The sequence below is a fragment of the Zerene cesonia genome, chromosome Z, assembly GCF_012273895.1.
Source record: "Zerene cesonia ecotype Mississippi chromosome Z, Zerene_cesonia_1.1, whole genome shotgun sequence".
Taxonomy (NCBI): Eukaryota; Metazoa; Arthropoda; class Insecta; order Lepidoptera; family Pieridae; genus Zerene; species Zerene cesonia.
The window spans coordinates 1,567,960-1,592,954 of record NC_052122.1 but is presented as its reverse complement, the minus strand read 5'-3'; the positions used below and the strand labels follow the sequence as shown (position 1 = coordinate 1,592,954).

Below are 24,995 nucleotides of genomic sequence, written 5' to 3'. Positions count from 1 at the left end.
TATTCACTCTATAGCGAATTGATTTTTTTTACTCCATGTTGTATCGAAGCTTAAATCGACAAGTGAAAATTTGTGCCGCTGTAAAGTATTAGCTACATATAGAATGTCACATAATTTTTAAATTGTGACCGAAATTTTCAATCGTATTAAGAGCGTTGTTATTGTGTTAAAGGAAGCAAACAAGTGAGAAATATTAGGTATAGACTTAGTCGGTGATCGAAATAATCGAGTAAGTGCAATAAACCGCATCATAGTTTATTTTTAAACTGTACCAAGCTTAAGTTAATCACGTTATTATTAAATTAAGTATTTCCCCCCTCAACATAAAATGTATACGTCACCGTTAAATTTTTCAAACCGTTAGATTGTAGTCTATCCTATCAATTTACTATTTGCAATCTCGCGAGATAGATTATGATATAACGGTGTTTACAATCTTACAGTGACGCATATATTAAAAAAAAGTTCCTGTATTATTACACTAATCGAAAGTGTCCCTAATATTGATAAATCTTAATAAATGCTAGCATCAAGCAATTTTAATAAATGCAGCTTTGTCGCTAGTGTATATGAATGAAGCTGGCCGACCTAATCGTTTACTTGCTCTGTCATAATAATAATAACAACAATTGTTGTTGGGTGAATGTTATGACTTTGTAAAAACATAATAATGAATAACAATGCAATATACATCTATATTAGGGACACACAAAACTAATGGGTTTGACTTAGCCAAGGTAATTTAACTATAAATAATGATGAATGGTTTTTAACAATCAACCAGTCTTCTCAAAATATTCGCTGATATTTTATATATAATAAGATATTAAAATCCCTTGAAAAAGCGCTCGGTGTCTGTGTGTAATGTGCACACATTAAAAATAAATTAGAATTTCCATATTCATGGGCACATTTTCCACATCATCAATCCGTTCACTCGTGAAGGAAAACATTGAGATCAACACTGTAATAGCAAAAACAATTCGATTAGTAACCCTGCAAGTGTGAACAAAAAAGCTGGTGATATGATAATTATAATATTAATGTTGCAATCATAAGACATGCGATTGACTATGTTGATGATTTTTAAAGCTTGACTTCTCGTTTATATATAATTTATAATTTAAAATTGCACTCTCATTTTGTCTTGACTTACTATTTAGATGTTGTATTTATACGTATATATAAACATAAACATAAATAAATGCATAGATACAAAACAACATGTTAAACATTGCTCTGGTGTTACAAACGTAATATTATGTGTACATATTTGCCCAATATTCGATTTGTAATAAACGTTTTGGTCTAAGAGCCCGCGACGCTCGGACCTTCGTTATATTATAAAAAAGCTGAAAATTCTTCTATATATGTCCCCTGTACAGGTATACACAAACCCAGCCTAAACAACCTGGGTCGCGGTGGCTTTGGCGGGTTACAGGTAGTGTTTCAAATTTCTGATGGCATAAAACTTAGTTTTCATAAATTTTAACTTACAATTATAGTAGAAACCGCCTCGTTTGTTGGCGGACACTTAGGTCGGGACAACCCTTTTCCATTTAAAAATTTACTTTCGTCATAGTATATATAATAAGATCTGAATTTTCTATGTTATTCAGAAAACTATACGAATAATGTTTAGACAATCCCCAGTCACTTTCGGTGGTTCCCCTATCTTCCCAGGCACATTGAACTCTATTCCAGGCGTGAGCGCAATGAGTATACATGTACTTTGGTGCGAGTGAAATAGCATGATAGGTCCACGGCAATCTCTTTCTGCGCATCAACTGTCTCGTACTCCGTATTATATATTGTGTAGTGGAAACTGTTACTGGCTGGGTTTGCTTATACTGTATAGGGGACATATATAGAAGAATTTTCATCTTTTATAATACAACGAAGATCTGGGCGTCGCGGGCTCTTAGCCTATTTAGGCTATAGTCATACATTATGATATTTTTTTGTATTGAATGATCACGTTCAGTATTGACAAGTTGCGAATATAGAAGCCTTAAAACGTATAGACGTGTCGATGCAATGGGTTCGCAGATTGGACGTTGGAATGATACCTTCTTGTATAGAGTCGATATCATGGCTTACTGATAGTGTCCCTAATAGCTAAATTGTCAATTTTTCGCGTTAATTTTCATACATTATTTTAACTGACAGAAAGTAATTAACAACACTGTAGGGAGGCTGTAAAACCGGCTTTAGTATCATTTTAAAGATATTGAATAAATATGTTAAAAAACAAATTTTTTAAAATGAACTTTACCCAGTAAAATATTTTGTTTATATAGTGTAGACAAAACCTGTATTATTATACCAATCGAAAGTGTCACTAATATTAAAATTTTAATAAAAAAGTTTTGTATTTAAAATTTTATTCAAAGTAAATACTTACGGATTTATTAAAGTTACGTCAATTGTCTTAAGACTTACTAAATACCGTCATTGTGACGTGATTCTCGCATCATGGCACGTAACAAAAGACATTACTGCAGCAAACTTAACTAAATGTATCTACGCAGTCGACAAAAATGCACCCAAACACCTTTGGCATACTTGTGTATTGTAAGCAATACGATAAGTACAATATTTAAATTGACAAAGTGAAATACTTGTTTGGTTTTCGCATAACATTACTACATTAAAGTTTAATATTAGAGACACAACAAATGTACAATAACAACGACACAACCTAATAGATATCTAAGGCGAATTTTGTGAGATAAGTACGTCTTATTTAAGTCCACACCGGTGTCACGTTTCACTTTGTGTAGTTTCTAACAAATTCCTAAACATTTGTTAATAAGAACTTGATATCATCTAATTCATTTTTAATAAAATAGTTGTTTTTACCAAATAACTAAAACTCCTTCAAATTCTAAGAACTGGACTAAATTTAGATGTGACCATAAGGCGGGCACCAGCTTTTAAAAATTGCATACAGCTTCTTAAAATCGGTTCACCCAGTAATAAACACAAAAAATACAATCGAATTGATAATCTCCCCATTTTATGTAGTCGGTTGAAAAAGAGTAATAAAATAAAAGAAACACTTAAATATGGGATTTCCTATACCAAACACGAATTATTTTTTTTTTTATTAAAGTTAAGTATCAAAATGTGATACCCTCTGAATTCTATGCATTCTGTACATATCTCAAGAACCCATTTATTGTCTTATCTTTTCGCATTTTGAGATTCTTCAGTTACCCTAATTAAACTCTAATACGAACAAACCCTTATTTATCTTCGTCATCGGAAGACATGTTTTTCTATTGAGAATAATTCACATTTAATTTTTAAAATATTGATATCTGTTGCGTAGGTACTGTCTTGTAAAAATAAGCAAATAAGAGCGAGTCTTTCTAGTTCTGATTAATGTCAGTTATCAGATTGATATCTGATATAGTAGGTAAAAGTTGATTATAGGTAGGATTACCTACAATCAACTGTACGTCCTTTCGCCGCGCGCACCTGTGTGTGAAATTATGACATTATGTGTCTATTAGATTATGTTCGTTGTAATTCAATGAGCGAAAGCTAATTGCTTGGGTAAAGCATTTTGAAATATTTAATGATGCAGTTATGATTATCTTCAAAATAGACCAAAGATCCAGAGGGTGTAAACTGGAGCCAACAATCATGATGAATATGTTATATATGTCTATTAGCAGATAATTCATAATTACATATTTAACGTGTATCCTCAAATATCCCTAATAATGTTTATTCGTATTTGCGTATAAAAAATTTGTTATAATGACTTGGAAAATGTAGTGAAAGTTAATATAATACCGAAGTAAAGCATTTAAAATTTTCTGTTATTTACTAAAGTTGACTTTGCTATATACTTCAATTATAACCCAATTTTAATAGGGGTTTGAATCAAGATCATAAGGAAGTACTAGTAAATACGAGAAACGTGGAACTTGCTAGAGATCTTGTCAATAATTCGGAACCTTAAATGATTGTAGTTGCTTAGAGAAAAACTGATTTTTCATACTTGATTTATTTAAAACGAATGAGTCTTTATACTTTAATGAAATTATTTTGTATTCTTTTTACAGTGTAACATTTCTCAAACCTGCGATCGTTCGATCGATCGTCATACCAAAATTCAAACCGTTTATGATATCGTTACTCATCGTATTGTTTATATTATGATGGTAATTCATGGAAAATTTTTGTGTTTCAAACTAAATCTAAATTCAATTATCACGGTATGAAATGTGTGATCTACATCCCCAGTCCGGAGGGAGACAATACTACTCACAATGTAGGATGACAATATAAATTTTGTGTCGCAATAATAAGAATTCAGATCAACGACTCAGTCGAACGTAAAAGTAGCTATATCTGTTTTTTTGGATTCGGAATATTTGGACAGTTCATAAATTAAGTTCTATGTAAAACCGGGCAAAAAGGTTCGCATTACTAACGCATTATAAAATATTGAAATGTTACGAAATATTACACTGTCTTCGTTTAACTGGGGTAACAAATTTCCTATCTTAATTATCTGCGGTAAAAATTTTGGCGGGTCGTCTGTAGATCGTCACTCAATATTTTATACCCAATTGCAATTCTATATCAATGACAAATTATACAAGTGAAACAGATGTTTGTACCTGTTGGCTATATACGAGTATCTATATGCATGGATATTCATACCGTGGTTTTGGAAATAATGTGAAAGAACTCACCAACATTCTAATTAAGTAAATTCTTTCGCTTGCAACAGTTATGAATCATTTAACCTGAACCGAAGGTAGGTAATCGCAGCATGTCGACATCAAATCCATACTAAAAATTAGCAAATCGTATCTGGCAACTGAGGCACGTGGGTCAAGAGGACTAAAACGTTTAATTTCAATGATAATACGTAATAAATAAATGTTAGTCTGTAGTTTGTTAAGCTTTATGTATAGTATAATTACATTTATTTCCTACGTTAAAATAACGAAACTCGCATCCGTTGAATTAGAATAAGTAAGTGTAACGTTGATAAATTTTTATTTAAATTGTATATATCTACAGGTAAAGTTTTCGTAGAACAGAGAATAATGTAGTTTTAACTAATGTAGATCGAGAAATTACTTTTATAATTAATCACAATAATATAATGTAATGAAATGCTGTATATAACATTATCGAGTCACATTAAATGTTTATCATCATAAGGTAGCCGATTATAATTTATTTATACATCTACCTATACGGTTCTTTTGTCAATTTTGTTAACTATTTGATAGTAAATAGGATGATAAAATTAAAATCAAAAGCGACGTATAAAACGTTTGAAAATTATAATCATCATCATCATCATCATCATCATCATTATCATCAGCCTATATGAGGGCGGACCCCCTGTGAGGATTCCACACCAAACTCTATTACGATAGCCAAGAGGCCGTGGATTGGCAGATGTCGCATGTCGTCGAATTTTCTTTCAATTTCTTCACCAAGTTTCCTTCCACCCTTTCGGACTGTGGTGATGTGATTATGTTTGTAATTAAATTACTCATCCGGTCTCGAGCCCCGACTTTTCGCTTGTAAGTCGGAGGTCCTTACCTCGTTGTAGGTATATAATGAATTAATATAAAAATTAAAATAACATGCCAAGATTACATTCACGTACATCATGTGCACGATGTGCTTTGATATTATAAGTATTGTCCTATTTATTATCAAAGTAAGTAAACAATTTCCCGTTTTCTAGGATCTTATCTCTATTATACAACAGAACTGCATGTCAAATTGCGGATTAATTTTTTTAATGTAATCCATGTTATAAAAAGATAAGAGGTGTAGATAAGGTGATAATAACATTGTACATATTAAATCTTTCTACGCCTGTTTCTTTTTTATTTGATCATAGGATGCCTTTGCTTTTAAATTACTTATCACTATAAAATGATTCGATTCGAACGAAGGATCTTATAGCTGTTTTATTTATTATCGCATTTTTCTTTTAATGGCTTTGACTTGTACCTGCAATACATTTATTATAATTTCATTTATTAGATTTACAGTTTGTTGTTAATTAAATGACTTAAAATAATAAAACATGTAATCGACATCTGTAATAATGAATTAAAATAGCCATGTGAACTGAGAGCAATAATAATAATAATGTTATTTTGTACTTATTATACCAATATCAAAAATATTGAATTTTAAACAGATTTTTTACGCTAGGTGTACATTTGTTTGCTTTAACAAACTGACGAAGATGTCACAAAATTATAGTAAGGAGCATAATGTGTAAGCATGCATCACTTTCTTGTTACAGTTTAATTATATCTACATTTGCAGTTTTTTTTTAATCACAACAAATTTTATTTATTATTATGCAGCCATTCGTTAGACATAGTTTTAATATCATAATGAGTGCCGAATATTTGATTTTAAGTCATTAAATATTTTGAGATGGCAAATTTTAGAAAATGAAATATAAATTTTGTCAGTGTCGTGAGGGGTTTTTTTATTTAATTATCTACTGTTATTTTTGTGTAATCCTTACCTTTGCAGATATTCAGATGATTTTGGTCAGTTACGTTCATCAGTTAAACGTGGAGATGATTCAAAAATGCTCGCAACAAGGTGTTTATATTGATATATGTTCTCGCTGCCGTATGTTCCCGCAAAAATTTTACTTCGGCCTGAAGTTAGCGACAGAGATTAGCGCACGTACACTGACCAACATTTACTTATTCAGTTAGACTTCTTAAAGAACATTTAAGAACAACATTTTTAATATTCACCACCGGTTAGGAAAGTCACACAAACCAACCCTTTCCCCCTTTTAATTTGATGAATTTATTTAATTAAAGAAAACAAAACAAAATGTATACGACAACACAAATACAATGTTGGTGAATCGAACAAATATAATAGAAGAAATAACAGCAGCAATTAGAAATAATAGTCCATGTCTAGAAAGAGGAAGAAGAAGCATTGTGTGTAATGGGGATGCCTTTGATTATTTGTAGTAATTATTCGATTATTTGAGGCAAAGCACCCACATTCATTATATCCAACTAGAAACTCATAAATTTGATCGCAGTGGTATGATTTACATACCACTACGGTGGTAAATCTTGTACTTGTCCGTGACTATTTTCTGGTCTTGTCTGAAGTATTATTTCCTGTTGTTAGCACGTCACACAAAATCAGCGCGAATTTGTATGTTTGTTACAATGCATTGTTTCTTTGTTATAATGCATAAATGTAATAATACAATAAAAAATGTATCAGTTTTTTAAAACCTATATATACGTAGGTATAATAGAAACAGACAAATAATTCATTTGTACTTTGCAGGCTAGGCCTTTTTTCCTGCAGTTGCAGTCTAGGCCTACTCTATAAATGTTCATGGGCCGTGGTGATCGCAGGAGGTAAAACCACAAATGCCTCAGTGGTATTATAAGGTCACGTAAGCACATACGTGTGATGGAAGTGAGCTGTCTTGATTTAGCTATAGTTTTTATTACTTTAATAGACACTTCTTCTCTGATCATACGCGTGCTTAAATCTTTTACAATTGTATAAAAATTACATGTTTCCCTACCTTTTAAAACTTGACATTGGCTAATAGTTCAGACTAATTGCCATAAATATTATAAAAAAGTGAGCTGTCAAATCATGTTATGTCAAATGTCAAAATTATTTTCAACGTATGTACCTACCTACTGTATCCGTATCAATATCTTTAAATATTTAAAAGCGTTTTATCCTCTTTCTAGGCCGGTTATGTGTGTCTTTTTTGTTTTTTTCTATCAGCTTTTCTAATTGCTGAGATCCAGCGTTATTGTTATTTTGAATTCTCTTTTTTATCAATTACTCTACTGTGTTCTTTTTTTTCCAAATTTTATATTACATATCCCTGAGGCATCAGACGCGTTTTATATGATAAAAGGTATGATGACTTGTTACTTTTTATTCACTGCATAACATAAGCTTCTTGATTAAGCCCTTTTATAGATGCTTATATCTCACTTATATTAATAATGCGACAAATTTTTAAGTCTCTTTCATGTTGCAACTTTTAAAAATGCTTCGCACATGAATAGCAAATATCGTATTTTGCGTAATACATGAAAAATTATTTTATATCATGTTGTTTTTTGTTAAAGTAACCAAATTTAAATTAAACACTTTAACATGAAAGGATGCATCATATTATAACAGAGTAAAAACTGAGATTAACATACAATTCACTATAAGCAAAAAATATTCATCAAACAATATTACAAAGTAATTTAAAGCTCAGCTTACTCAAAAAGTAAGCGCTGGAATGGGAAAAGAAGTAAATGAATTGATATCATGTCATGCATTCGAAAACCTATTAAAAATAGTAGTATGCAGATAAGACTGTAAAGTGTGATTTGTCCTATCATAATTAAATACTATTTGAATTGTTGATGGAATGGGTTATATTTGTTATGATTATATTCAATGTTATTCATTGTTCCAGGTATATCTCAACATGATTGGCGTTGCCCTGTCATTTCTGGGCTGGATTGGTCTCAATCCAATCCCATTGATTGCTGGTCTCATTGGAACAACAGAACCAGCCTTAAAACTACTTATATCTATTCTATTGGGATACCCACTTGGAATTATCTATAATGAAAAAATCAAACAACACAAAGAGTATAGAAACATCTATTTCATAGTCACGGGTGTTGACCTCGCTATTTACAATTTTGGATTGTCTTTCATTCACAATGCTATACCAGCAATTGTTATTTATCTCACAACTATGTTCCTTGGTGTTGGAAAATTAAATGCTATAATAACATTTTTCTTCAACATGGCATATCTTCTGACTGGTTATGTTATGACTGAATCGGAGGACTATGATATCACTTGGACAATGCCCCATTGTGTCTTGACTTTAAAACTCATTGCCCTGTCTTTTGATATGTGGGATGGTGAAAAGATGAAACAGGGAGAGGAATTATCATCAAATAATAAAAAAACAGCATTGCCCAATCCTCCAACCCTATTGGAACTTCTTGGGTTTGTTTATTTCCCTGCATGTTTCTTAGTTGGTCCAATATTCTCATTCAGGAGATATCTTGATTATATTTCTGACAAGTTCCCCATAGATAAAGAGAGGGATAACCTAGAAAAGCAAGCACTGAAGAGATTGCTGCAAGGTCTTGCTTATTTGATTGCTTTCCAAGTTGGAGGTAAGAAATTATTTATTATTTATAACAAATGATTTATTTTGACTGTGGGTGGTGACGATTTGCATTTGTGTCATTGTTAAATTACTAAACTAATAGTACATGTATTTGGATCAAAATGTATTTCTTTGTTAGTTACACATTCATTAATTTATTTTTACATTTATATGTAGATACAATTTGTAATAACAAAATGTAATTTTTTTAGTTACTGTATTCAACATTAAATACATGATGTCAGATGAGTTTTGGGAAACATCCATTTTCTATCGGCATTTTTACTGCGGACTCTGGGCACATTTTGCCCTTTACAAATATATATCTTGCTGGTTACTCACTGAGGGTAAGTAAATAAATTAAATTAAACAAAACTTAGCAGAAAATGGAAATTTTTGTTAGTTCAAAGACAATTAAAGTGTAAATACTATTGTGATACCATTTGATGCAAATAAATAAATGATATGCATTGACTAGTGTGTAATTAAGTAAACCAATAGCAATATTGTACTTTAATTGGTGCATTAGAGAACAATGGTAATGAGTTTGTTTAAGTTGGATTTTAGCAATTTAGTATTATGTTAACTAATACACAGAAACAATTCAATTGTTTTCAAATACTTTTCCTCTTTTAATTGTAATTTTGAGAAATTTTGAAAGAATAGAAAACATTTGATCACGAGGCAGGATCCTGCCTCGTGATCAAATGTTTTCTATTCTTTCAAAATTTCTCATTTATAAAGCATTTTCAATGCTATAAAACTAAAAATTAAATTGTAATTTTTTTTGACAGCATCATGTATACGCTTTGGACTATCATACAATGGTATGGAAAAAACTCAATATGGCGATGTATCCAAGTGGGATGGCTGTAACAACATTAAGCTCATGTGTTTCGAAGGCGCTACCAAGTTTCAGCATTACATTGACAGTTTCAACTGCAACACAAACTTCTTTGCTGCAGAATATGTGTACAAGAGACTGAAGTTCCTTGGTAACCGTCATCTCAGTCAATTTTTCACATTACTCTTCTTAGCTCTATGGCATGGCATACGTTCAGGCTATTACATGACTTTTTTCAATGAATTCATTATTATTTTCATGGAAAAGGAATTGGAAAGCATTATTAGCAAAACAACGTTTTATGAAAAAATGTGGAATTCTAACTTCAAATATGTCCTTTATATTGTTTTGAAAACGTATACTATTGTTTTTATGGGTTGGAGCTTAGCACCATTTGATCTCAAAATATTCTGGAAATGGTGGCGCGTGTACTATAGCTTATTCTTTTCTGGTTTCCTCATATTTTTACCTTGGCCATTTGTATACAAACCACTTATTAAGAAGTTTGCTAAACCATACTATCAGCCAAAAAGTGATACAAAACCAAAAATAAATTAGAACAATATGATATGGTATCATATTAAATATTTATTTTTTATTTCTTTTTCTGTTTATTTTATATTATATCATTGTTTATATTGCTATAAGAGGTTATATTGGTATTATACATGTATAATAAGAATACATCATAATAATTATTATGTGAGTCAAGCCTCATGCTAATAAAACACAATGCAATTATTTATATTGTGCCTAACTTTTAAGCACTTCGCAGCTAAATATTTTGTTGTTGATTGAATCATTTGCAGGCTGAGTAAATGTGATTGCGAATTGATATGTCGGTGATGTCTTATACACAAAAAATTAGTATGCATTATATATTTACTGAAGTTATGAATCATTTTAAGAGAATTTGACAATATTGTAGGAGTACGATATATTATTATACAATTAAAATATTTTATATATGATGTCTTAGCAAATGAAATACTTGATTTCAATCTGTAGACTTAGTGGAAATTTTGACTTTGAAATATGAATATTAAAACCAGTAATGGCAATAATTACTGTCATTGGTATGACGTCAATTTAAAGTAATGTTCTTTTTTCCTACCAAAATATGTATATCATAACACATTATGTGCGAACTATAAATAATTAATGTATATTTGAATAATTTGGGGTGTATGAACTTACGCCTGGCAATTATTTGCTCAATAGTATAGAATAGCGAATATTATAAACAATGATATTGCACTTTATTTATACACGTACATACTTTAGCAACAAAGTGTGGCATAGTATTTTCAGTAGTCCTGCAATGCATTGCAATTAAAATCGAGTTTTTTAAAGTCGTATTCATACATTTTCGGTCCTCAATAAATGAAATCACACTTTTAAGGAGGGGAGGAGGGAGATTCTTAAACTGTGTGAACCAGTCTAGGAGGAGTAAGGGTTAAAAAAGAACTTAAAATTCGAGTTACGTAATTTATGGATGGCTCCTTAATGTCATTCATTTTGTTCAGTTAAATCCAGGCCTACGTTTGAAGAGAATTTGATTTTTATTATGGACATTTCGTATGGTGGAGTTTTACCAACAACATACTAAATATTAAGTGAAAGCGACCTTCGCCATTCGAAGTACTGACATGAACGTTATTTTCATACCTTTTAGTACGGTTAGCCAACGTAATTTACTTTCAAATTATTCTCGAACTTTGGACCTTAAGTAGTCATCAAAAGTATTATGCGGAAAATCCTACATTTTCTTTGTTCACAACAGATGTGACAATATGTGTTATAGTTTCTAAATCTATAGACGTACAATTCATGTAGTGATCTTTATCATTGTACAGTAAAGCGGAACCGCATTTGTTGAAAATATATTTTAAAAAAAATATGTATATTAAACGTTAAAAAAATCATATTTTATAATTGTATTTAAATGCAAGTTGAAAAGTTGTATATTAATGTAATGAACGTGTGCTAAAGAAATCGATATTTGGTAGAATATCTATGTTACATTCATTGATATCCCTAATAAATATCGAAATCGTACTTTACGGTATTGGTAGGTAAATGTATTAATAAAAATTAATAGACCCAACCACGCCAAGATAATCCAGCTCTTACAAAAAGAAAAAAAATATGCACAAAAATTGTTTGGTATCTTAGAGTATAATTAAATGTTAACATGTACCTAGTAGAGGAAACTCTTTCTAAGCGTGTAAGTACATTGCCTGGCTTTTGGAACTATTTCAGAACTCGATGATTGAAAATTGTGAGACAAAAATAATCGTAGGCGTAGCTATTAGGAAATGAGACTAACTTTGGTCGGTTTGTACTTCAAATTATGAAGAACTACACTAAAGATTCTTCAGTATCAGTAATTGTATCTTCAGCATATTCCGTATTATTTTTTTACCAGAGAAAGTGTACCTGTAAAGTGACTACACGTTATTGATGTTAACATTGTTTTGGCACATTCAGACGTTCATATAAACAGTTATCATAATGTTTTAGCCCACTGAAAATCAGTCTATTAAAATTAGTGGTGGGGGGGGGGGGGGTCGATATTGGCTAGTTAAAGAAATAGAATTCTATCCTAATAAAATCTATACTAGCTTGCTAGCTAACTAATAGCTTAATAAACTGCTTTGAAAAAATAGCCTCGTGTAACTCTCCCATTTAAGACATGCCATGCTTTACCGGGTGACCCATCGACCGATATTTGTTTAATTATTAATGTATGTTGCTTTTTTTGCTGAACTATAATTATCCTTAATATATATAATAAAATATAATATTTACATTTGATTTCATTAAATCAAATAGACTTTTAGAAATCCCTATTGTCGTATCAAATTTTGCCTTTTATTATATTACAGGTTGTTTAATTGCGACAACCTAGTGCTGGGTGTCGCTTAAGTTGTTTTTAGTTCTTTTGCCAAAAAGTATCATTAACAGCCTATGTTTTACTCTCACACTAGATACTCCATAGCCTTTTAAGGAACTTTTTTTTGGGGAATGTTGTGTAAGGAATATATTTAACGTAATCTTGTCTTATAAAACGTATACCAAACAACAACAATGCCTAGATTTAAGATGAATATTGTTTTCAATAATTAAAAGTAGATAAAGTATTGTATTGATTGTCAAAGAATAGTTAGCTAATTAGTAAAATGTGTCTAAATGATAGATGTTTGGTTTTAAACGGTTGTTTATTAGGAATAAAGACATGAAACAACTAATTCTTTTATTTAACAAAGCCATTCAAATGCCCTGATCGTACATAATATTTTTAAGTATAGGTTCATCTATTTCATAATACAATTTTTGCCCCTGATACACATGTAAATTAACAGCTATACGGTGTTTTAGTACGTTTATACGTCAGTTGGATCATTTGATACTATTCTCACCCTTGGAATGATTAAGCTAGCAATCGCAGTGGTGCATTAATAATATAATATTATACCTTACTTTATTTCAAAATCAATTTGTATTTTACTCCTTCGTTTTAGTCTCGAACCAATTACTACAATTTAAGGCTCTAAAGACTCGGCCATCACTTAGCCTGCTCAGTTCATTGGTAGGGAATTAATATGAAATAGTGGCGACATTAGAGTTTAATTTTCTAGTTAGATAATTTTTTATGTGAATTTTAGGTACATTCTTATGTAAATATTTACATCTAAAAGCATAAATCCATCTAGGACCGCCCTGAATCTCGTAAATTGGCAGTTGATATAGTTTCAAACGATAATCATCAATCATAGAGCTACGATTCCGCCTCCTTGGTACTGTGGTTAACGCGTGAGCGTAGAACCGAGGGGCCCTGGGTTCAATTCCCGGTGTGGACGCACAAAAAGTTATGTCTCGGTCTGGCAGGACCGAGCAGGCTGATCACCTACTTGTCCGTAAAGAAAATCGATCATTGAAACAGATGTACATCATCTGCCCCATACCCCACTAGGGACACTTCACTTATAGACCTACGATTATAATGCCCGACAATGAACAGTAAGAAAATTTCACCATTCGCATTGCTCGCACAGCACGCTTTGCGTCGTAACTTGTAGTGTGAACTGCCAAAGAGTGGAATTCCCTGCCGCCGTCTGTCTTCCCAGAGAACTAAAAAAAAAAGAAACATTTAAGAGACGAGTAAATAGGCACCTTCTAGGTAGACGTGACTTACCACCATAAACCGCGTCTCCGCTTCCCATCAGGTGCGGTCAAACGGCTGCCTATCTATAATAATAAAAAAAATTCAGGGAAAATTGCGGTTATTACTTACTGTTCCACTAAACGATTAAAAAACGAGTCTAAGTAGCGATGATCCAATTTTCAAGCGATGACAAATACTAAACACTTAGATCTATTGAAACAAGTGAGATGGCACGGCCGTTTCGTGGGGAAGGCGTGAGAAAAAGCATTTGTAACCAATCGGAACTGACAACACTTATTGATCCAGAACCGCCCATTTTTTCCTTTCAGCGTTCATTTTGTGGTTCGAAGCCTTCAGCTATTTATATAATCCGTTTGAATGCTGGCTGTAATAGAAAAATAAACATATCGATGCTCTAGATGGAAAGAGATAAGTGGCGCAATGCGCAAAAATGCCTAGTTCTGCAGAATATCTGCATAGGCCGCTTTATTTATAAGTTTGTATTTTCCACCGACAAAAAAAAATAAGAGGTGTTTTAATGCGACTGTATCGTTTTGGCTTTGTCAACTGGCTGAACGAATTTTGGTGATTCTTTTTTTATTTGAATGCTGATGTCTACTGGGTGGTTCCATTTTTATTTCGTCTAGTTGAGACAATTTCAAGGTGGTTAAGTTTTTTCTTATCATTCGATCTTATACTCGGTAACAATTCGTTTCTCAAACATCCTTAAACAAAGCTAGCTATCACAAATTGATAAATTGTGGAGCAGTAGGTACTTCCACTATTATCTACAAAGCAATAACGATCGAAACAACAAAAGCAATAACGAAAGGCCAATATAATATATATTGTGTATTGATTATTTATTTATTAGTTTATATTTTATACTTCTGAGAATATATAAGCATCATAAATTTCAATATGCCGGTATGAGTAATTTTAGTTTGACAAAGCTAAATAACACGCTTGAAAAAAGTACCTACGGTACCTACAATGAAATTATGTAGTCCTGGCACTGAACTCATTAAATTATTGTATTGTCACCGATCTCTGTTAAAGTATAAAGTTTGATCTGATCAGAAAGTCTGAGCTGTCCATTTAAAAGTGGGCCAAAATCGAATCCAACGGTGTCGGTTACATACAAACATATATACATACAGTGCATGCTGATAAAAGTGTACTTATGACACGAAGCTAGACCTACTAAAATCTAAGAACCTAGGTTTAAAAAACAAATATAGCTTTGTTTAGAATTTCAGATTTATTATTTTAACCATGGTTAATGAGTTGATACTAAATAAAGAAATAAAATCGTAGTTGAAAATATTCTGTGCCTGGCATTCAATAGTAGGTACTTGCAGATATAATCATAGCTAAAACTCCCCTCTGGGAATGTAAGCACGTGTGGGAACAGGGAGGTAGGTGGAATTTTTGCCGGCTTAAACGTTTTACCACTCGCAATTCCCTACGCGTAAAGGTATATTCATAATGCCTTAGTGCAAAGATGGTTTCGTAAAGTTCTATTTGTTTTATTGATTCAGAATTAATTACACTAAAATCAATAGCTGGACCTTGAACCGTGACCACTTCATCGGGCGGCAAATAGAATACGTATAAATATAAATAAATAAATAATTATAAATATGACACACAAATATATTCCTATAAATAGTCTCCATAACTGCAGTCTATGTTGTATGTTCGAAAACAGATCGAGAAATTCCAGGTTCAAGTAAAAAAAATACCATGTAAAAATGGCGGTGTATCGGAGAGCACGTAAAGCTCCAGAAGCTTGACTTCTATCCGGTCCTATTTGTCTATCGCCTTAAATCGTTTTTAAGAAATTATTAATATTAGAAATATGGAATAAGCTTACGAAGAGAGCTATGGAATATTTTTGCGCGCTCCATTAGAGCACGGTTAGACTCAATTGATATTGGCCACGGATGAGATACAGTCTAGAGACTCAATAGAAGAGGAATCAATCTCGCAAAATGACAAAATAGTAATATCTTCTCGATAGCTGTTCTTTTATAAATACATTTCGAGATAAAGCCCGCTACACTCTTTGTATCTTTCTTTATAAAAGTCCCGTTTAGATTACAATTACTTTTACATTTATTGATATTTTATAGTTTTACTTCAGCCGGTCAGACTGGAATATCATTAAACCACGATGTGTTAATCTGCTTGTTTATATAAACAGGAGTACATTATTAGAAGAATTCTCATTTTTGGTTTCCTTAAGAATTTTTTACGAAAAACATTTATGTCATGTCCTATGCAACGATGACAGAATTTTTGAAATCGGTCCAATAGATCGTGAGATAAATTGGTCCAAACAAACAAAAACACTCAACAGCTTTATTTTATTAATGCAGTTAAGTTATTTGCGTACTTTCCTACTCTGTAAAGTTTGGTTATTAATTGCAATCGTGGTGTATTAAGTGGTAATAAATAAAAACAGGTATAAAATAATTTACACATTTATTAATTTTGTACAATCATACGTTTGAATTCCCTCATCAGTTGATACAACAATTTTTATCTCATTACGAAACATATTTAAGAAGCTAAGTGTCTTTGGTATTATAATTTAATGACTAGTTCCAATAAATACAATGCAGATGGTTTAACACTTAGAACTAATAATAAATATATTACATAGTCGAGTAGGCATTACTTTTCTTTTTATGTTGTTACGTACGAGTACATGAAGCTCTTCGGTCTTGGGTCCGTCCAATCGGCGTTCCAAAAATGATGTCGGGTCTCAAATCGAAGTGTTCTATTTTTTTTATTATGTCGCTGAACACGTGTCCCATCTCTATTCATGATTAGCTTTGAATATACCTACATAATAGCCATAAACAATCTAGTAGCAATGTACAATCTCATATTTAAATGAGTTGCTGAGCACAGCTAAGGGTGACGCAACTAGTTACCTGTTTAAGTAAATTCCTCGTCGAGCAAATATTTGTGTGTAAGCACCTACGAGAATTGTGCTAAACTCGCAAATAATATACTGTGATCATGATCACATTCTTCATGTAGATCATTGTTAATCTAAAACTATTTTTTTGTCGATGAAAGTAAGTACCTACATATACTTTTCTCATCACAATTGTTCTAAGCTACCAACATTTTGTTTATCATTGCAACTACACATAGGTAGGGAACAGCATTTTGATCTATCAAAAGAATGCAATTTAATTTTAACATCTCGATGAAATATACCGTGTCACTAGGAATTAGCCTAAAAACAGTATTTTTATCTTAATTCCTCCTTATCGAGAATATTCGTGTTACTGTTAAAAACTCTAGGGTCCTCTGGAACCCATATCTTGGCGTGAAGTGTTGATCCTGGCGGTCTGTCACCACGACGAGACCAAGACAGAGAATGTGCTTGGAAATTGCTACCTGAAATGATAAACCTATTTTAATCTATAATAAAATAAGTTATATAATATATTTATGTTTTTATAGGCACTGTTATCCCGTAATCGGTATCTCGCAATGTAATCTGCCGAAACATTGTAATCATTAATCCGTAACATACTGCTTACAATTTAACACAATATATTTCATTACCTATATAATCTATCGATGAGAAAGAAATCCTTCAGCATTTGAAATTTTAGGTTAGGTTAGGTTCGTTTTATTTTAAAACTATACAGAAATATGAGCTCTGTTGCTTGCAACATACACCTGACGGACGTTAAGGAATATCAATCTTTCGGTGATATGTAAATTTCTATTTGTAATTGTGATATTTTCGTATTTAGTCCAACGAAAAAGTGCGTTAAATTGCGGCAAATGTTATACGGAGCACAATTTCTCAACATAGCAATCTCGCGAGATTATAATCTTACACATATATTAATAGTAAACAGGTAAATTGGTTTATTGATTGTGTTACGGTTAATTGAGCAAACACATGAATTCAACATGAATTCACATGAATTCAATGTCAAGAACAATTTAACTAAGTATTCAGATTAAAGATAATTCTTGTGCCTACTGATAGGCTTAGAAATCGGTCAGAGTCCTTTGCAATGTAATTAATTCACAGACCAATCGGATATCAAGAAACACTAATTGTATCTCAAATCGCTTATAACCCTCAGCGTTAACATAAGTTTTATTTGTCTACAATTATTCCGGAGAGCGTAAACAATCCCTGGGGGCTAACTAAACTTTCGCGAATGCGGTAAGTAGGGTGCTATCACCCTGTATCGTGGGGTGGCACACGTGCGCGTTGTTATATCCCTTGGCCATATCGCAAGATAGGGTTGACCTATGACATAAGATAAATTCAATGATAACAAAATATAATTTCCTATGTCAAATCAAATTAATAAAAAATAATCTTCAATTATAATAATATTACTTTTTGCAACAATTATTTATATTGTTTTGATAATAATTATATTATATTTATAACTTTTAAATATAAATATAAAAGTTATAGATAACTAAATATGTTTGGATGAAACAATTCTATTTAAGGAATATATTATACAAATTGTCGCTATAATATCATCTACTCTTTAGATTGAGAGTCATATGACGTGTTTATAGCTAACGTAGCGGTGACAACCCTAGCCACACATGATTCTACAAGTGCATTAATAACAGTTTAGACTATATTACAATACGAATAATGAGTATTTCCTGTGATTAGACCGCTTGTCGCTTATTTTGGTATTCCATAAATTATTTATACTTTTAGATTATTTCACCATGCTGCATCTGTCAACGATGAAATTGGATTATTTTATGTTATGATATTTGAAATAAAGTTTAAAGAAAGACATTTAAATCAATAATGTAGTTTATTTTTCAAACTTGTACTCGATAGTTTTTGCCAGCATATTTTGATAAAGCCCCTAATTCCTCCTCGATTCTGAGGATTTGATTATATTTTCCAATATGTTCACCGCGAGCCGGAGCTCCACATTTTACCTGACCTGCCGATAAACCAACAACAAGGTCAGCTAAAAATAAATCATCGGTGTCTCCCCATCGATCACACACAACGACACCGAATCCATTTGACTTTAACAACTTAAACGCCTCAATTACCTCTGTTAGTGTACCGGCCTGATTTATTCTCAGTGCAATTGCATTTCCGGCCTTCTTTTCAACGGCCAAGCCGACCCTGCGCAAATTCGTTTGGGTCAGGTCATTACCAAAAATCTGCGACTGTGTCCGCCCAGACAATGTCGACCACGCTGCCCAGTCGTCATAATCAAAAGCATCTTCTACGGAGCAGACAGGAAATTCTTTCATATTGTCTAAATATACCTCGGCTAATTTATCCGATGACATGTATTCTTGAGGATTCGAATTGGGGTTTTTAAATTCTAAGTCGTAAGCGCCATCTTTGAATAAATCTGATGCAGAAGCGTTAATAGCAATCTCTGCTTTACCAACAAATCCGCACTGTTTAATGGCATCTGTTAAAAATAATAATGCATCCCTGTGACTTTCTAGAGGAATTGCAAATCCTCCGGAATTGCTAACATACGTACACTCAACTGCATATTTCGTTTTGATGATATTTTTAACGTAGAGGTATATTTCTGTTCCAATGCGCATAGCTTCAGCAAAGGAAGACGCACCTGTGGGCATGATAATGTATTCTTGAAATGGGAGCCCATTTGAAGCAAGGATACCTCCAGTCAAGACAACTAAATGCGGCACAGGCAATATGATACTAGTCACGCCAGCCATGTCGGAAATATGCCTGTATAAAGGAACTCCTTTTTTGGCAGCTCCCGCCTTGGCGATAACGAGAGAAACCGCCATTATAGCATTAGACCCGAGTCTAGATTTGTTTTCAGTGCCATCAAGTGCGATCATGAACTGATCTATTTCTTTCTGCATTGTCACTTCCAGATTTTGTTTTATGAGCTCCGGAGCAATAATAGTATTGATGTTCTTCACGGCTGATGATACGCCCATACCAAAGTACTCAGATGGGTTATTATCTCGCAACTGTACTGATTCAGCAATTTTCTTTGTATCCGTCGAAGGAACACCAACCCGAAACAATCCCAGTTCCGTTACCATGTCGACTTCGACCGTAGGAATTCCTGTAGCGTCGAATATTTGACGTGCGAGTAGAATTTTGATAGGCATGCTTAATGACTAACAAATAATAATTAATCAATGGTGTTATTTTACTTTTATTTAAATATAAAATCCCTAAATAATATATTGACATAAAAATCTAAAGAATAGAAGTATATGAAATTCAATTTCAAACTATGGACTGTCACAGTCAAATGTTTATTACTTTTTATTTTTATGTTTTATTTCCAAACAGTTTGTATTTCCAGCACAATTGCTACTCGTAGAGAAAGCGTTTAACTATATGAAAAACATTTCTAATTCATAGTACGAAGTGTCGAAAGGCGCCATGAGCATCGGCGCACGTGCGCGATAATCTATGTGTAAATCCTACATTACATTTCGATAAGGTGTTTTGAGTAATTGAAAAAAAGATTATGCGGTGCGCACTTGGCATGAATCGTGGCCCAGTCACCCCTTTGTGTATTTTTTATGATAGGGAAACAAATGACGCCGTATAATCGAATACTTATTAGAAAGTAAGAAAATGTAGATAGAAAACAACAATCATTATGGATAGATTAATAAAGTGTTGGTTTGAAGATTTTCCGCAAAAGTTTCCATTACACAGTCTGTAACAGCTTGTGTGAGCTAGTACTTATGTAATATTTATTTAAAATGTTTTCCACACTATTGCAATGTAAATATTTTTAAACGTACCACTACAAGTGGATGGGTAGATATATATGTAAGATATAGCTGCCTATGTTATAACAGGTACCTAAATGATTGTTTATTGTCCCTTTAAATACATATTATACATACTCATATTTACCAAACTATAACCAATCTAAGTAATTTAGAGCGACAGAAATACAATAATTATGGAATAATCTATCAATACCCATAGGCATCTTTAAGCTGTATTAATAGACATATTGTAAAGGGTGTGGAGTGCTTAATAGTAATCCAATACACCCCGCCTCTGCACTTAAGCACAGAATAAAATTAAAGGGAGAACACAATTTGCTATGGCGTGATTCGCCAGAGTAGTACTTCATTTGACACCCTTGTTTACATTATTTGCGATGCACAATTTATGTCAGCTGCACTGCAAATGAAAAAAAATACATCTAAGAATATTTAAATACAATAATTCCATGTGGATTATGTGAAAAAGGGTTACAAATATGTTATAATTATATTCTTACTCCGAAAGCAATTACTGATTAAGTTGTGCCGCGCGATTGCACCCGTGGGCGAACCCACGGTAATAATTGTCAGATCTTTCATATTTCGATTAGGTTTTATCCTAATAATCATTGTTAATCAATATCTGATTCGCATTAACTACCTACTTGTTATTCAATTTAGTATGGGATCATTATATAAGATATCATTTTATGTTTACTCTACTACTAAGAAGTTAGTTCATGTGTCAACTAATTGTTTATTCCTATTTCTAAAATAATTTTTCTCATTTAAAAAGCAGATAAATTATCTCACTGGCCATCTCACATATATGGGGGAACATAATTTAATTGACGTGTATTCCTGTATCCCATGGATGATCACGCGATGCGCCGTGGGAAACCGGCGCGTTGTCACCTGGACCACATTCATTCTAGCGCTTATCACACGCAATATTATTTACGTGTTATCAATATAATGAAAACTTGCGTATCTCCTTATATTAACTATACTATACATTTGACTTGATCAATTTGCCATATCCTTTAATCAGGAGCTACAAGTAAGTAAAAAAAGATCCGATTTTTTCTCGGATAACTTTATAATAAACTATACGACCGCAATTTACAGCTTATTTCATTAATTGAATTAATTGTTATTTTGAAAACGTAACATGACGTGACATGTCTACATACCAACCAAATAGATTGGTAGATACTAGATAATAATTACAACGAGTTAGTTTTCTGTCTCCACGGTTTATTTTCAAACTATTTAACGATTTATGTCTGTGGCATATTGCGCCACGATACTGTTTCAGTATCACGCATCATTAGAAATAATGCATGATCCAAATGAGCACATTAGTAACGCGGCAACCGCTATCGATCATCAAAAGGTGCACAAACAAATTGCACAGCGAAGGGGTCGCGCCCCGCACGGTTGACCCAACTATAGGGTTCACACTTTCTTAATTATTTCTAAGTTTTGATAAATAAAAATACTATAACCACATTCTCAGCCTAGATTAATTAATTCATAAACACGTCAACGTTATTCATAAACATTCAACACAAATATGACTACATTAAAGAACGGTAAAATAATCATAGCAAATGTGCAACTAAACCGTTTGAGGTTTGTCATTAATGGATTGACTACATATATATATAAAGAAATATGTACTTGCTAAACGTCGGCAAAAACTATGTTTAAATTAATTTACCTCTTACAAAAAATGTGTTATTTATAACACGGATAACTTACAACTATAACAATAAGAAATGAGAATTTCAGAGGCGCACGAACCAGCCTTATAACAGACTAGTTGTAGGGCAAAAGTGTGGCTGGATAACTTAGACCCCGGTGCCACATAGTTAAACCCCTGATAATTCTTTCATTGGTCTCATTTGGATTTCAATGTATGTTTCATAACATTTAATGTTTTTCGTTTTAGATTCGTGTAAAGGCCCCTAACCATCCGTTAATTCATCATGATCTCTACATAGTATAAAACAAAATTTCTTTCTCTGTCCTATGTCCCTATGTATGCTTAAAAATTTTAAACTACATAACAGATTTTGATGGCGTCTTTTTAATAGATAGAGTGATTCTTGAATTACTCTATCTATAAAAAGTTAGTATAGATAATCTTATTCTATTCGCCTGTTTGTATGCGTGTGAATCGCAAATCGAATTGGTCAAAATTCTATATCGAGCAATGTTAGGTTCAACATATGGACTATATTTTTAATTTTTAGTTTTATAGCATTGAAATGCTTTATAAATGAGAAATTTGGAAAGAATAGAAAAAAATTGATCCTGCCTCGTGATCAAATTTTTTCTATTCTTTCAAAATTTCTCATATGGACTACATTTTATTAGAAAATAAAAAATGTTCTAAATAGGATTATTGTTAAAAGAAACAGTTGATCGAAAATCAACGAAATACAAAATTTTGTAGTTTACTAAGCAAAGTCGCGGGCGGAAAGCTAGTAATAATACTTTAAAAGGTAGTTGAAAGGGTTTATCAAATTTGCTGTTTTTTAGATTTAGGTTCCTATCTCACGTTATATGCAAACCATTTAAATGCGATTTTTGCAAATCACTTCAACTATTCCTTGCTTTTGCAACCGAGCAAGGGATAAATTGAAATTACCTAAAAAAATAAATGTATTTCAAGTATATAAGTGACACTTTAATAATTATAAGGACTAGTTTAAATACCTCTCACAATTACTTTCTTTTGTTCTTCTTTGTTGTGACTATTGCTTACGCCCGTCAGCATTGTGTCTGATGAGTTTCTATCCGTCCGGACCTGTTAATAAATTTGGACCATATATTAATATTATATATTATTAATTACAATTATAATTGAAGTAACAAGTTTTGTGAATATATCGCCCCTCTTTATAAGAACATAAATAGTAGAAAACACGCTCCTTCTCAGACCACATCTGCACTTACCAGAAGGCGAATTCTTAGATAAGATCGTGTTTAAAATTTTTATTGAATCTCATTATTTTATATAGCTAAAACAGAAACATTTTTACATGTCCTTAATACATACCAGTTCTCCAAGAAAACTGATGTATCCAATGGCCAGCTTGAGCGTGTCTACTTTGGACAAACGTTTCTCGTATGGCAGGGTGGGTATGTGGGCTCTAAGGCCTTCGAAGGCGTCGTTGATGGACTGCATCCGCCGTCGCTCCCGGAGGTTCGCGGCTTGTCGTTGCTGTATCTGTTGTTGAGGACACCGACTTCGCCGCTTGTGCAACCGACGGCACTCCGAACTGTGACCGATAAATGCATAGACGTTTTGAACAAAACAAATTATAACACAATCTTAAGGATTAGCTATCTTATCTCAGATCATGATCATGATACCTACAAACACCAATCGATAGATTAAATTTTCAAGATTCATCATGAACTAACATGCACAGAAGCGCAAGGCACATTAGAAAAGGTATGTATAAATCAAAGAATTGCCTTCGCGTAGATAAGTTTTGAACAATTTTAAGGATGAAGTTTACAGGCAAATGTGTAAGATATGCGATGCACATACAAATTATTAAATGGGAATTTTATTTGCGTGTTAAATACAATAAAGTAAACAACTATACATACCATTTCACGTTTTCCTTGTTGCTGATAAAAAATAAAACAATAGCTAATTAGCATTAACAATTAAATTATGGAATCATAAATTCGCAGCTTATTTTAAGGAAAAATAACTAAATAGTAAAAATAACAGTTAGGTGCAAGTTAACACTAATCTTACCGTTTTCTTGGGGTTGAGTGATTTTCTTGATCACTAGCATATAAACTGCCGTCGGACATCGACGAATCATCATACAAAAACATATCCGAATTATTTCCAGACACAGGTGACCTATCAATATTAAGCGGCATCCCGGCACCGTCAAGGGAGCACACATTTGCATTCACATTATCCATATTTTAAGAAATATTATAACAACAAAAACCACTTCATTATAGCGATGTCATATTTAGCTTAA

The 24,995-nt window shown here is 32.5% G+C and overlaps 2 protein-coding genes across 2 annotated transcripts; one reads left to right on the top strand and one right to left on the bottom strand.

Annotated features, from left to right (window-relative positions):
- Positions 1 to 7,679: 7,679 nt before the first annotated feature.
- Positions 7,680 to 13,290, top strand: LOC119835516 (lysophospholipid acyltransferase 5). Its single transcript, XM_038360397.1, has 4 exons — positions 7,680 to 7,927; positions 8,486 to 9,206; positions 9,412 to 9,546; positions 9,994 to 13,290. The coding sequence occupies exons 2-4, from the start codon at positions 8,498 to 8,500 to the stop codon at positions 10,599 to 10,601; spliced, it is 1,452 nt and encodes a 483-aa protein (XP_038216325.1). The 5' UTR covers positions 7,680 to 7,927; positions 8,486 to 8,497; the 3' UTR covers positions 10,602 to 13,290.
- A 5,760-nt stretch (positions 13,291 to 19,050) lies between these two features.
- On the bottom strand, positions 19,051 to 24,995 carry LOC119835547 (enolase-like). Its single transcript, XM_038360451.1, has 4 exons — positions 24,758 to 24,995; positions 24,044 to 24,266; positions 23,702 to 23,791; positions 19,051 to 20,331 (listed from the first exon to the last, which is right to left on the bottom strand). Exons 1-4 carry the CDS (start codon positions 24,931 to 24,933, stop codon positions 19,051 to 19,053), a joined length of 1,770 nt encoding a protein of 589 aa, XP_038216379.1. The 5' UTR covers positions 24,934 to 24,995.

Coding starts and splice junctions, on each gene's coding strand:
- LOC119835516 (XM_038360397.1), top strand. CDS start 8,498: ATGATTGGCGTTGCCCTGTCATTTCTGGGCTGGATTGGTCTCAATCCA. Junction 9,207..9,411: donor GATTGCTTTCCAAGTTGGAG/GTAAGAAATTAT, acceptor TAATTTTTTTAG/TTACTGTATTCAACATTAAA. Junction 9,547..9,993: donor TTGCTGGTTACTCACTGAGG/GTAAGTAAATAA, acceptor TTTTTTTGACAG/CATCATGTATACGCTTTGGA.
- LOC119835547 (XM_038360451.1), bottom strand. CDS start 24,933: ATGGATAATGTGAATGCAAATGTGTGCTCCCTTGACGGTGCCGGGATG. Junction 24,267..24,757: donor CACTCAACCCCAAGAAAACG/GTAAGATTAGTG, acceptor TATCGGTCACAG/TTCGGAGTGCCGTCGGTTGC. Junction 20,332..23,701: donor AAAAGAAAGTAATTGTGAGA/GGTATTTAAACT, acceptor AAAATTCTACTC/GCACGTCAAATATTCGACGC.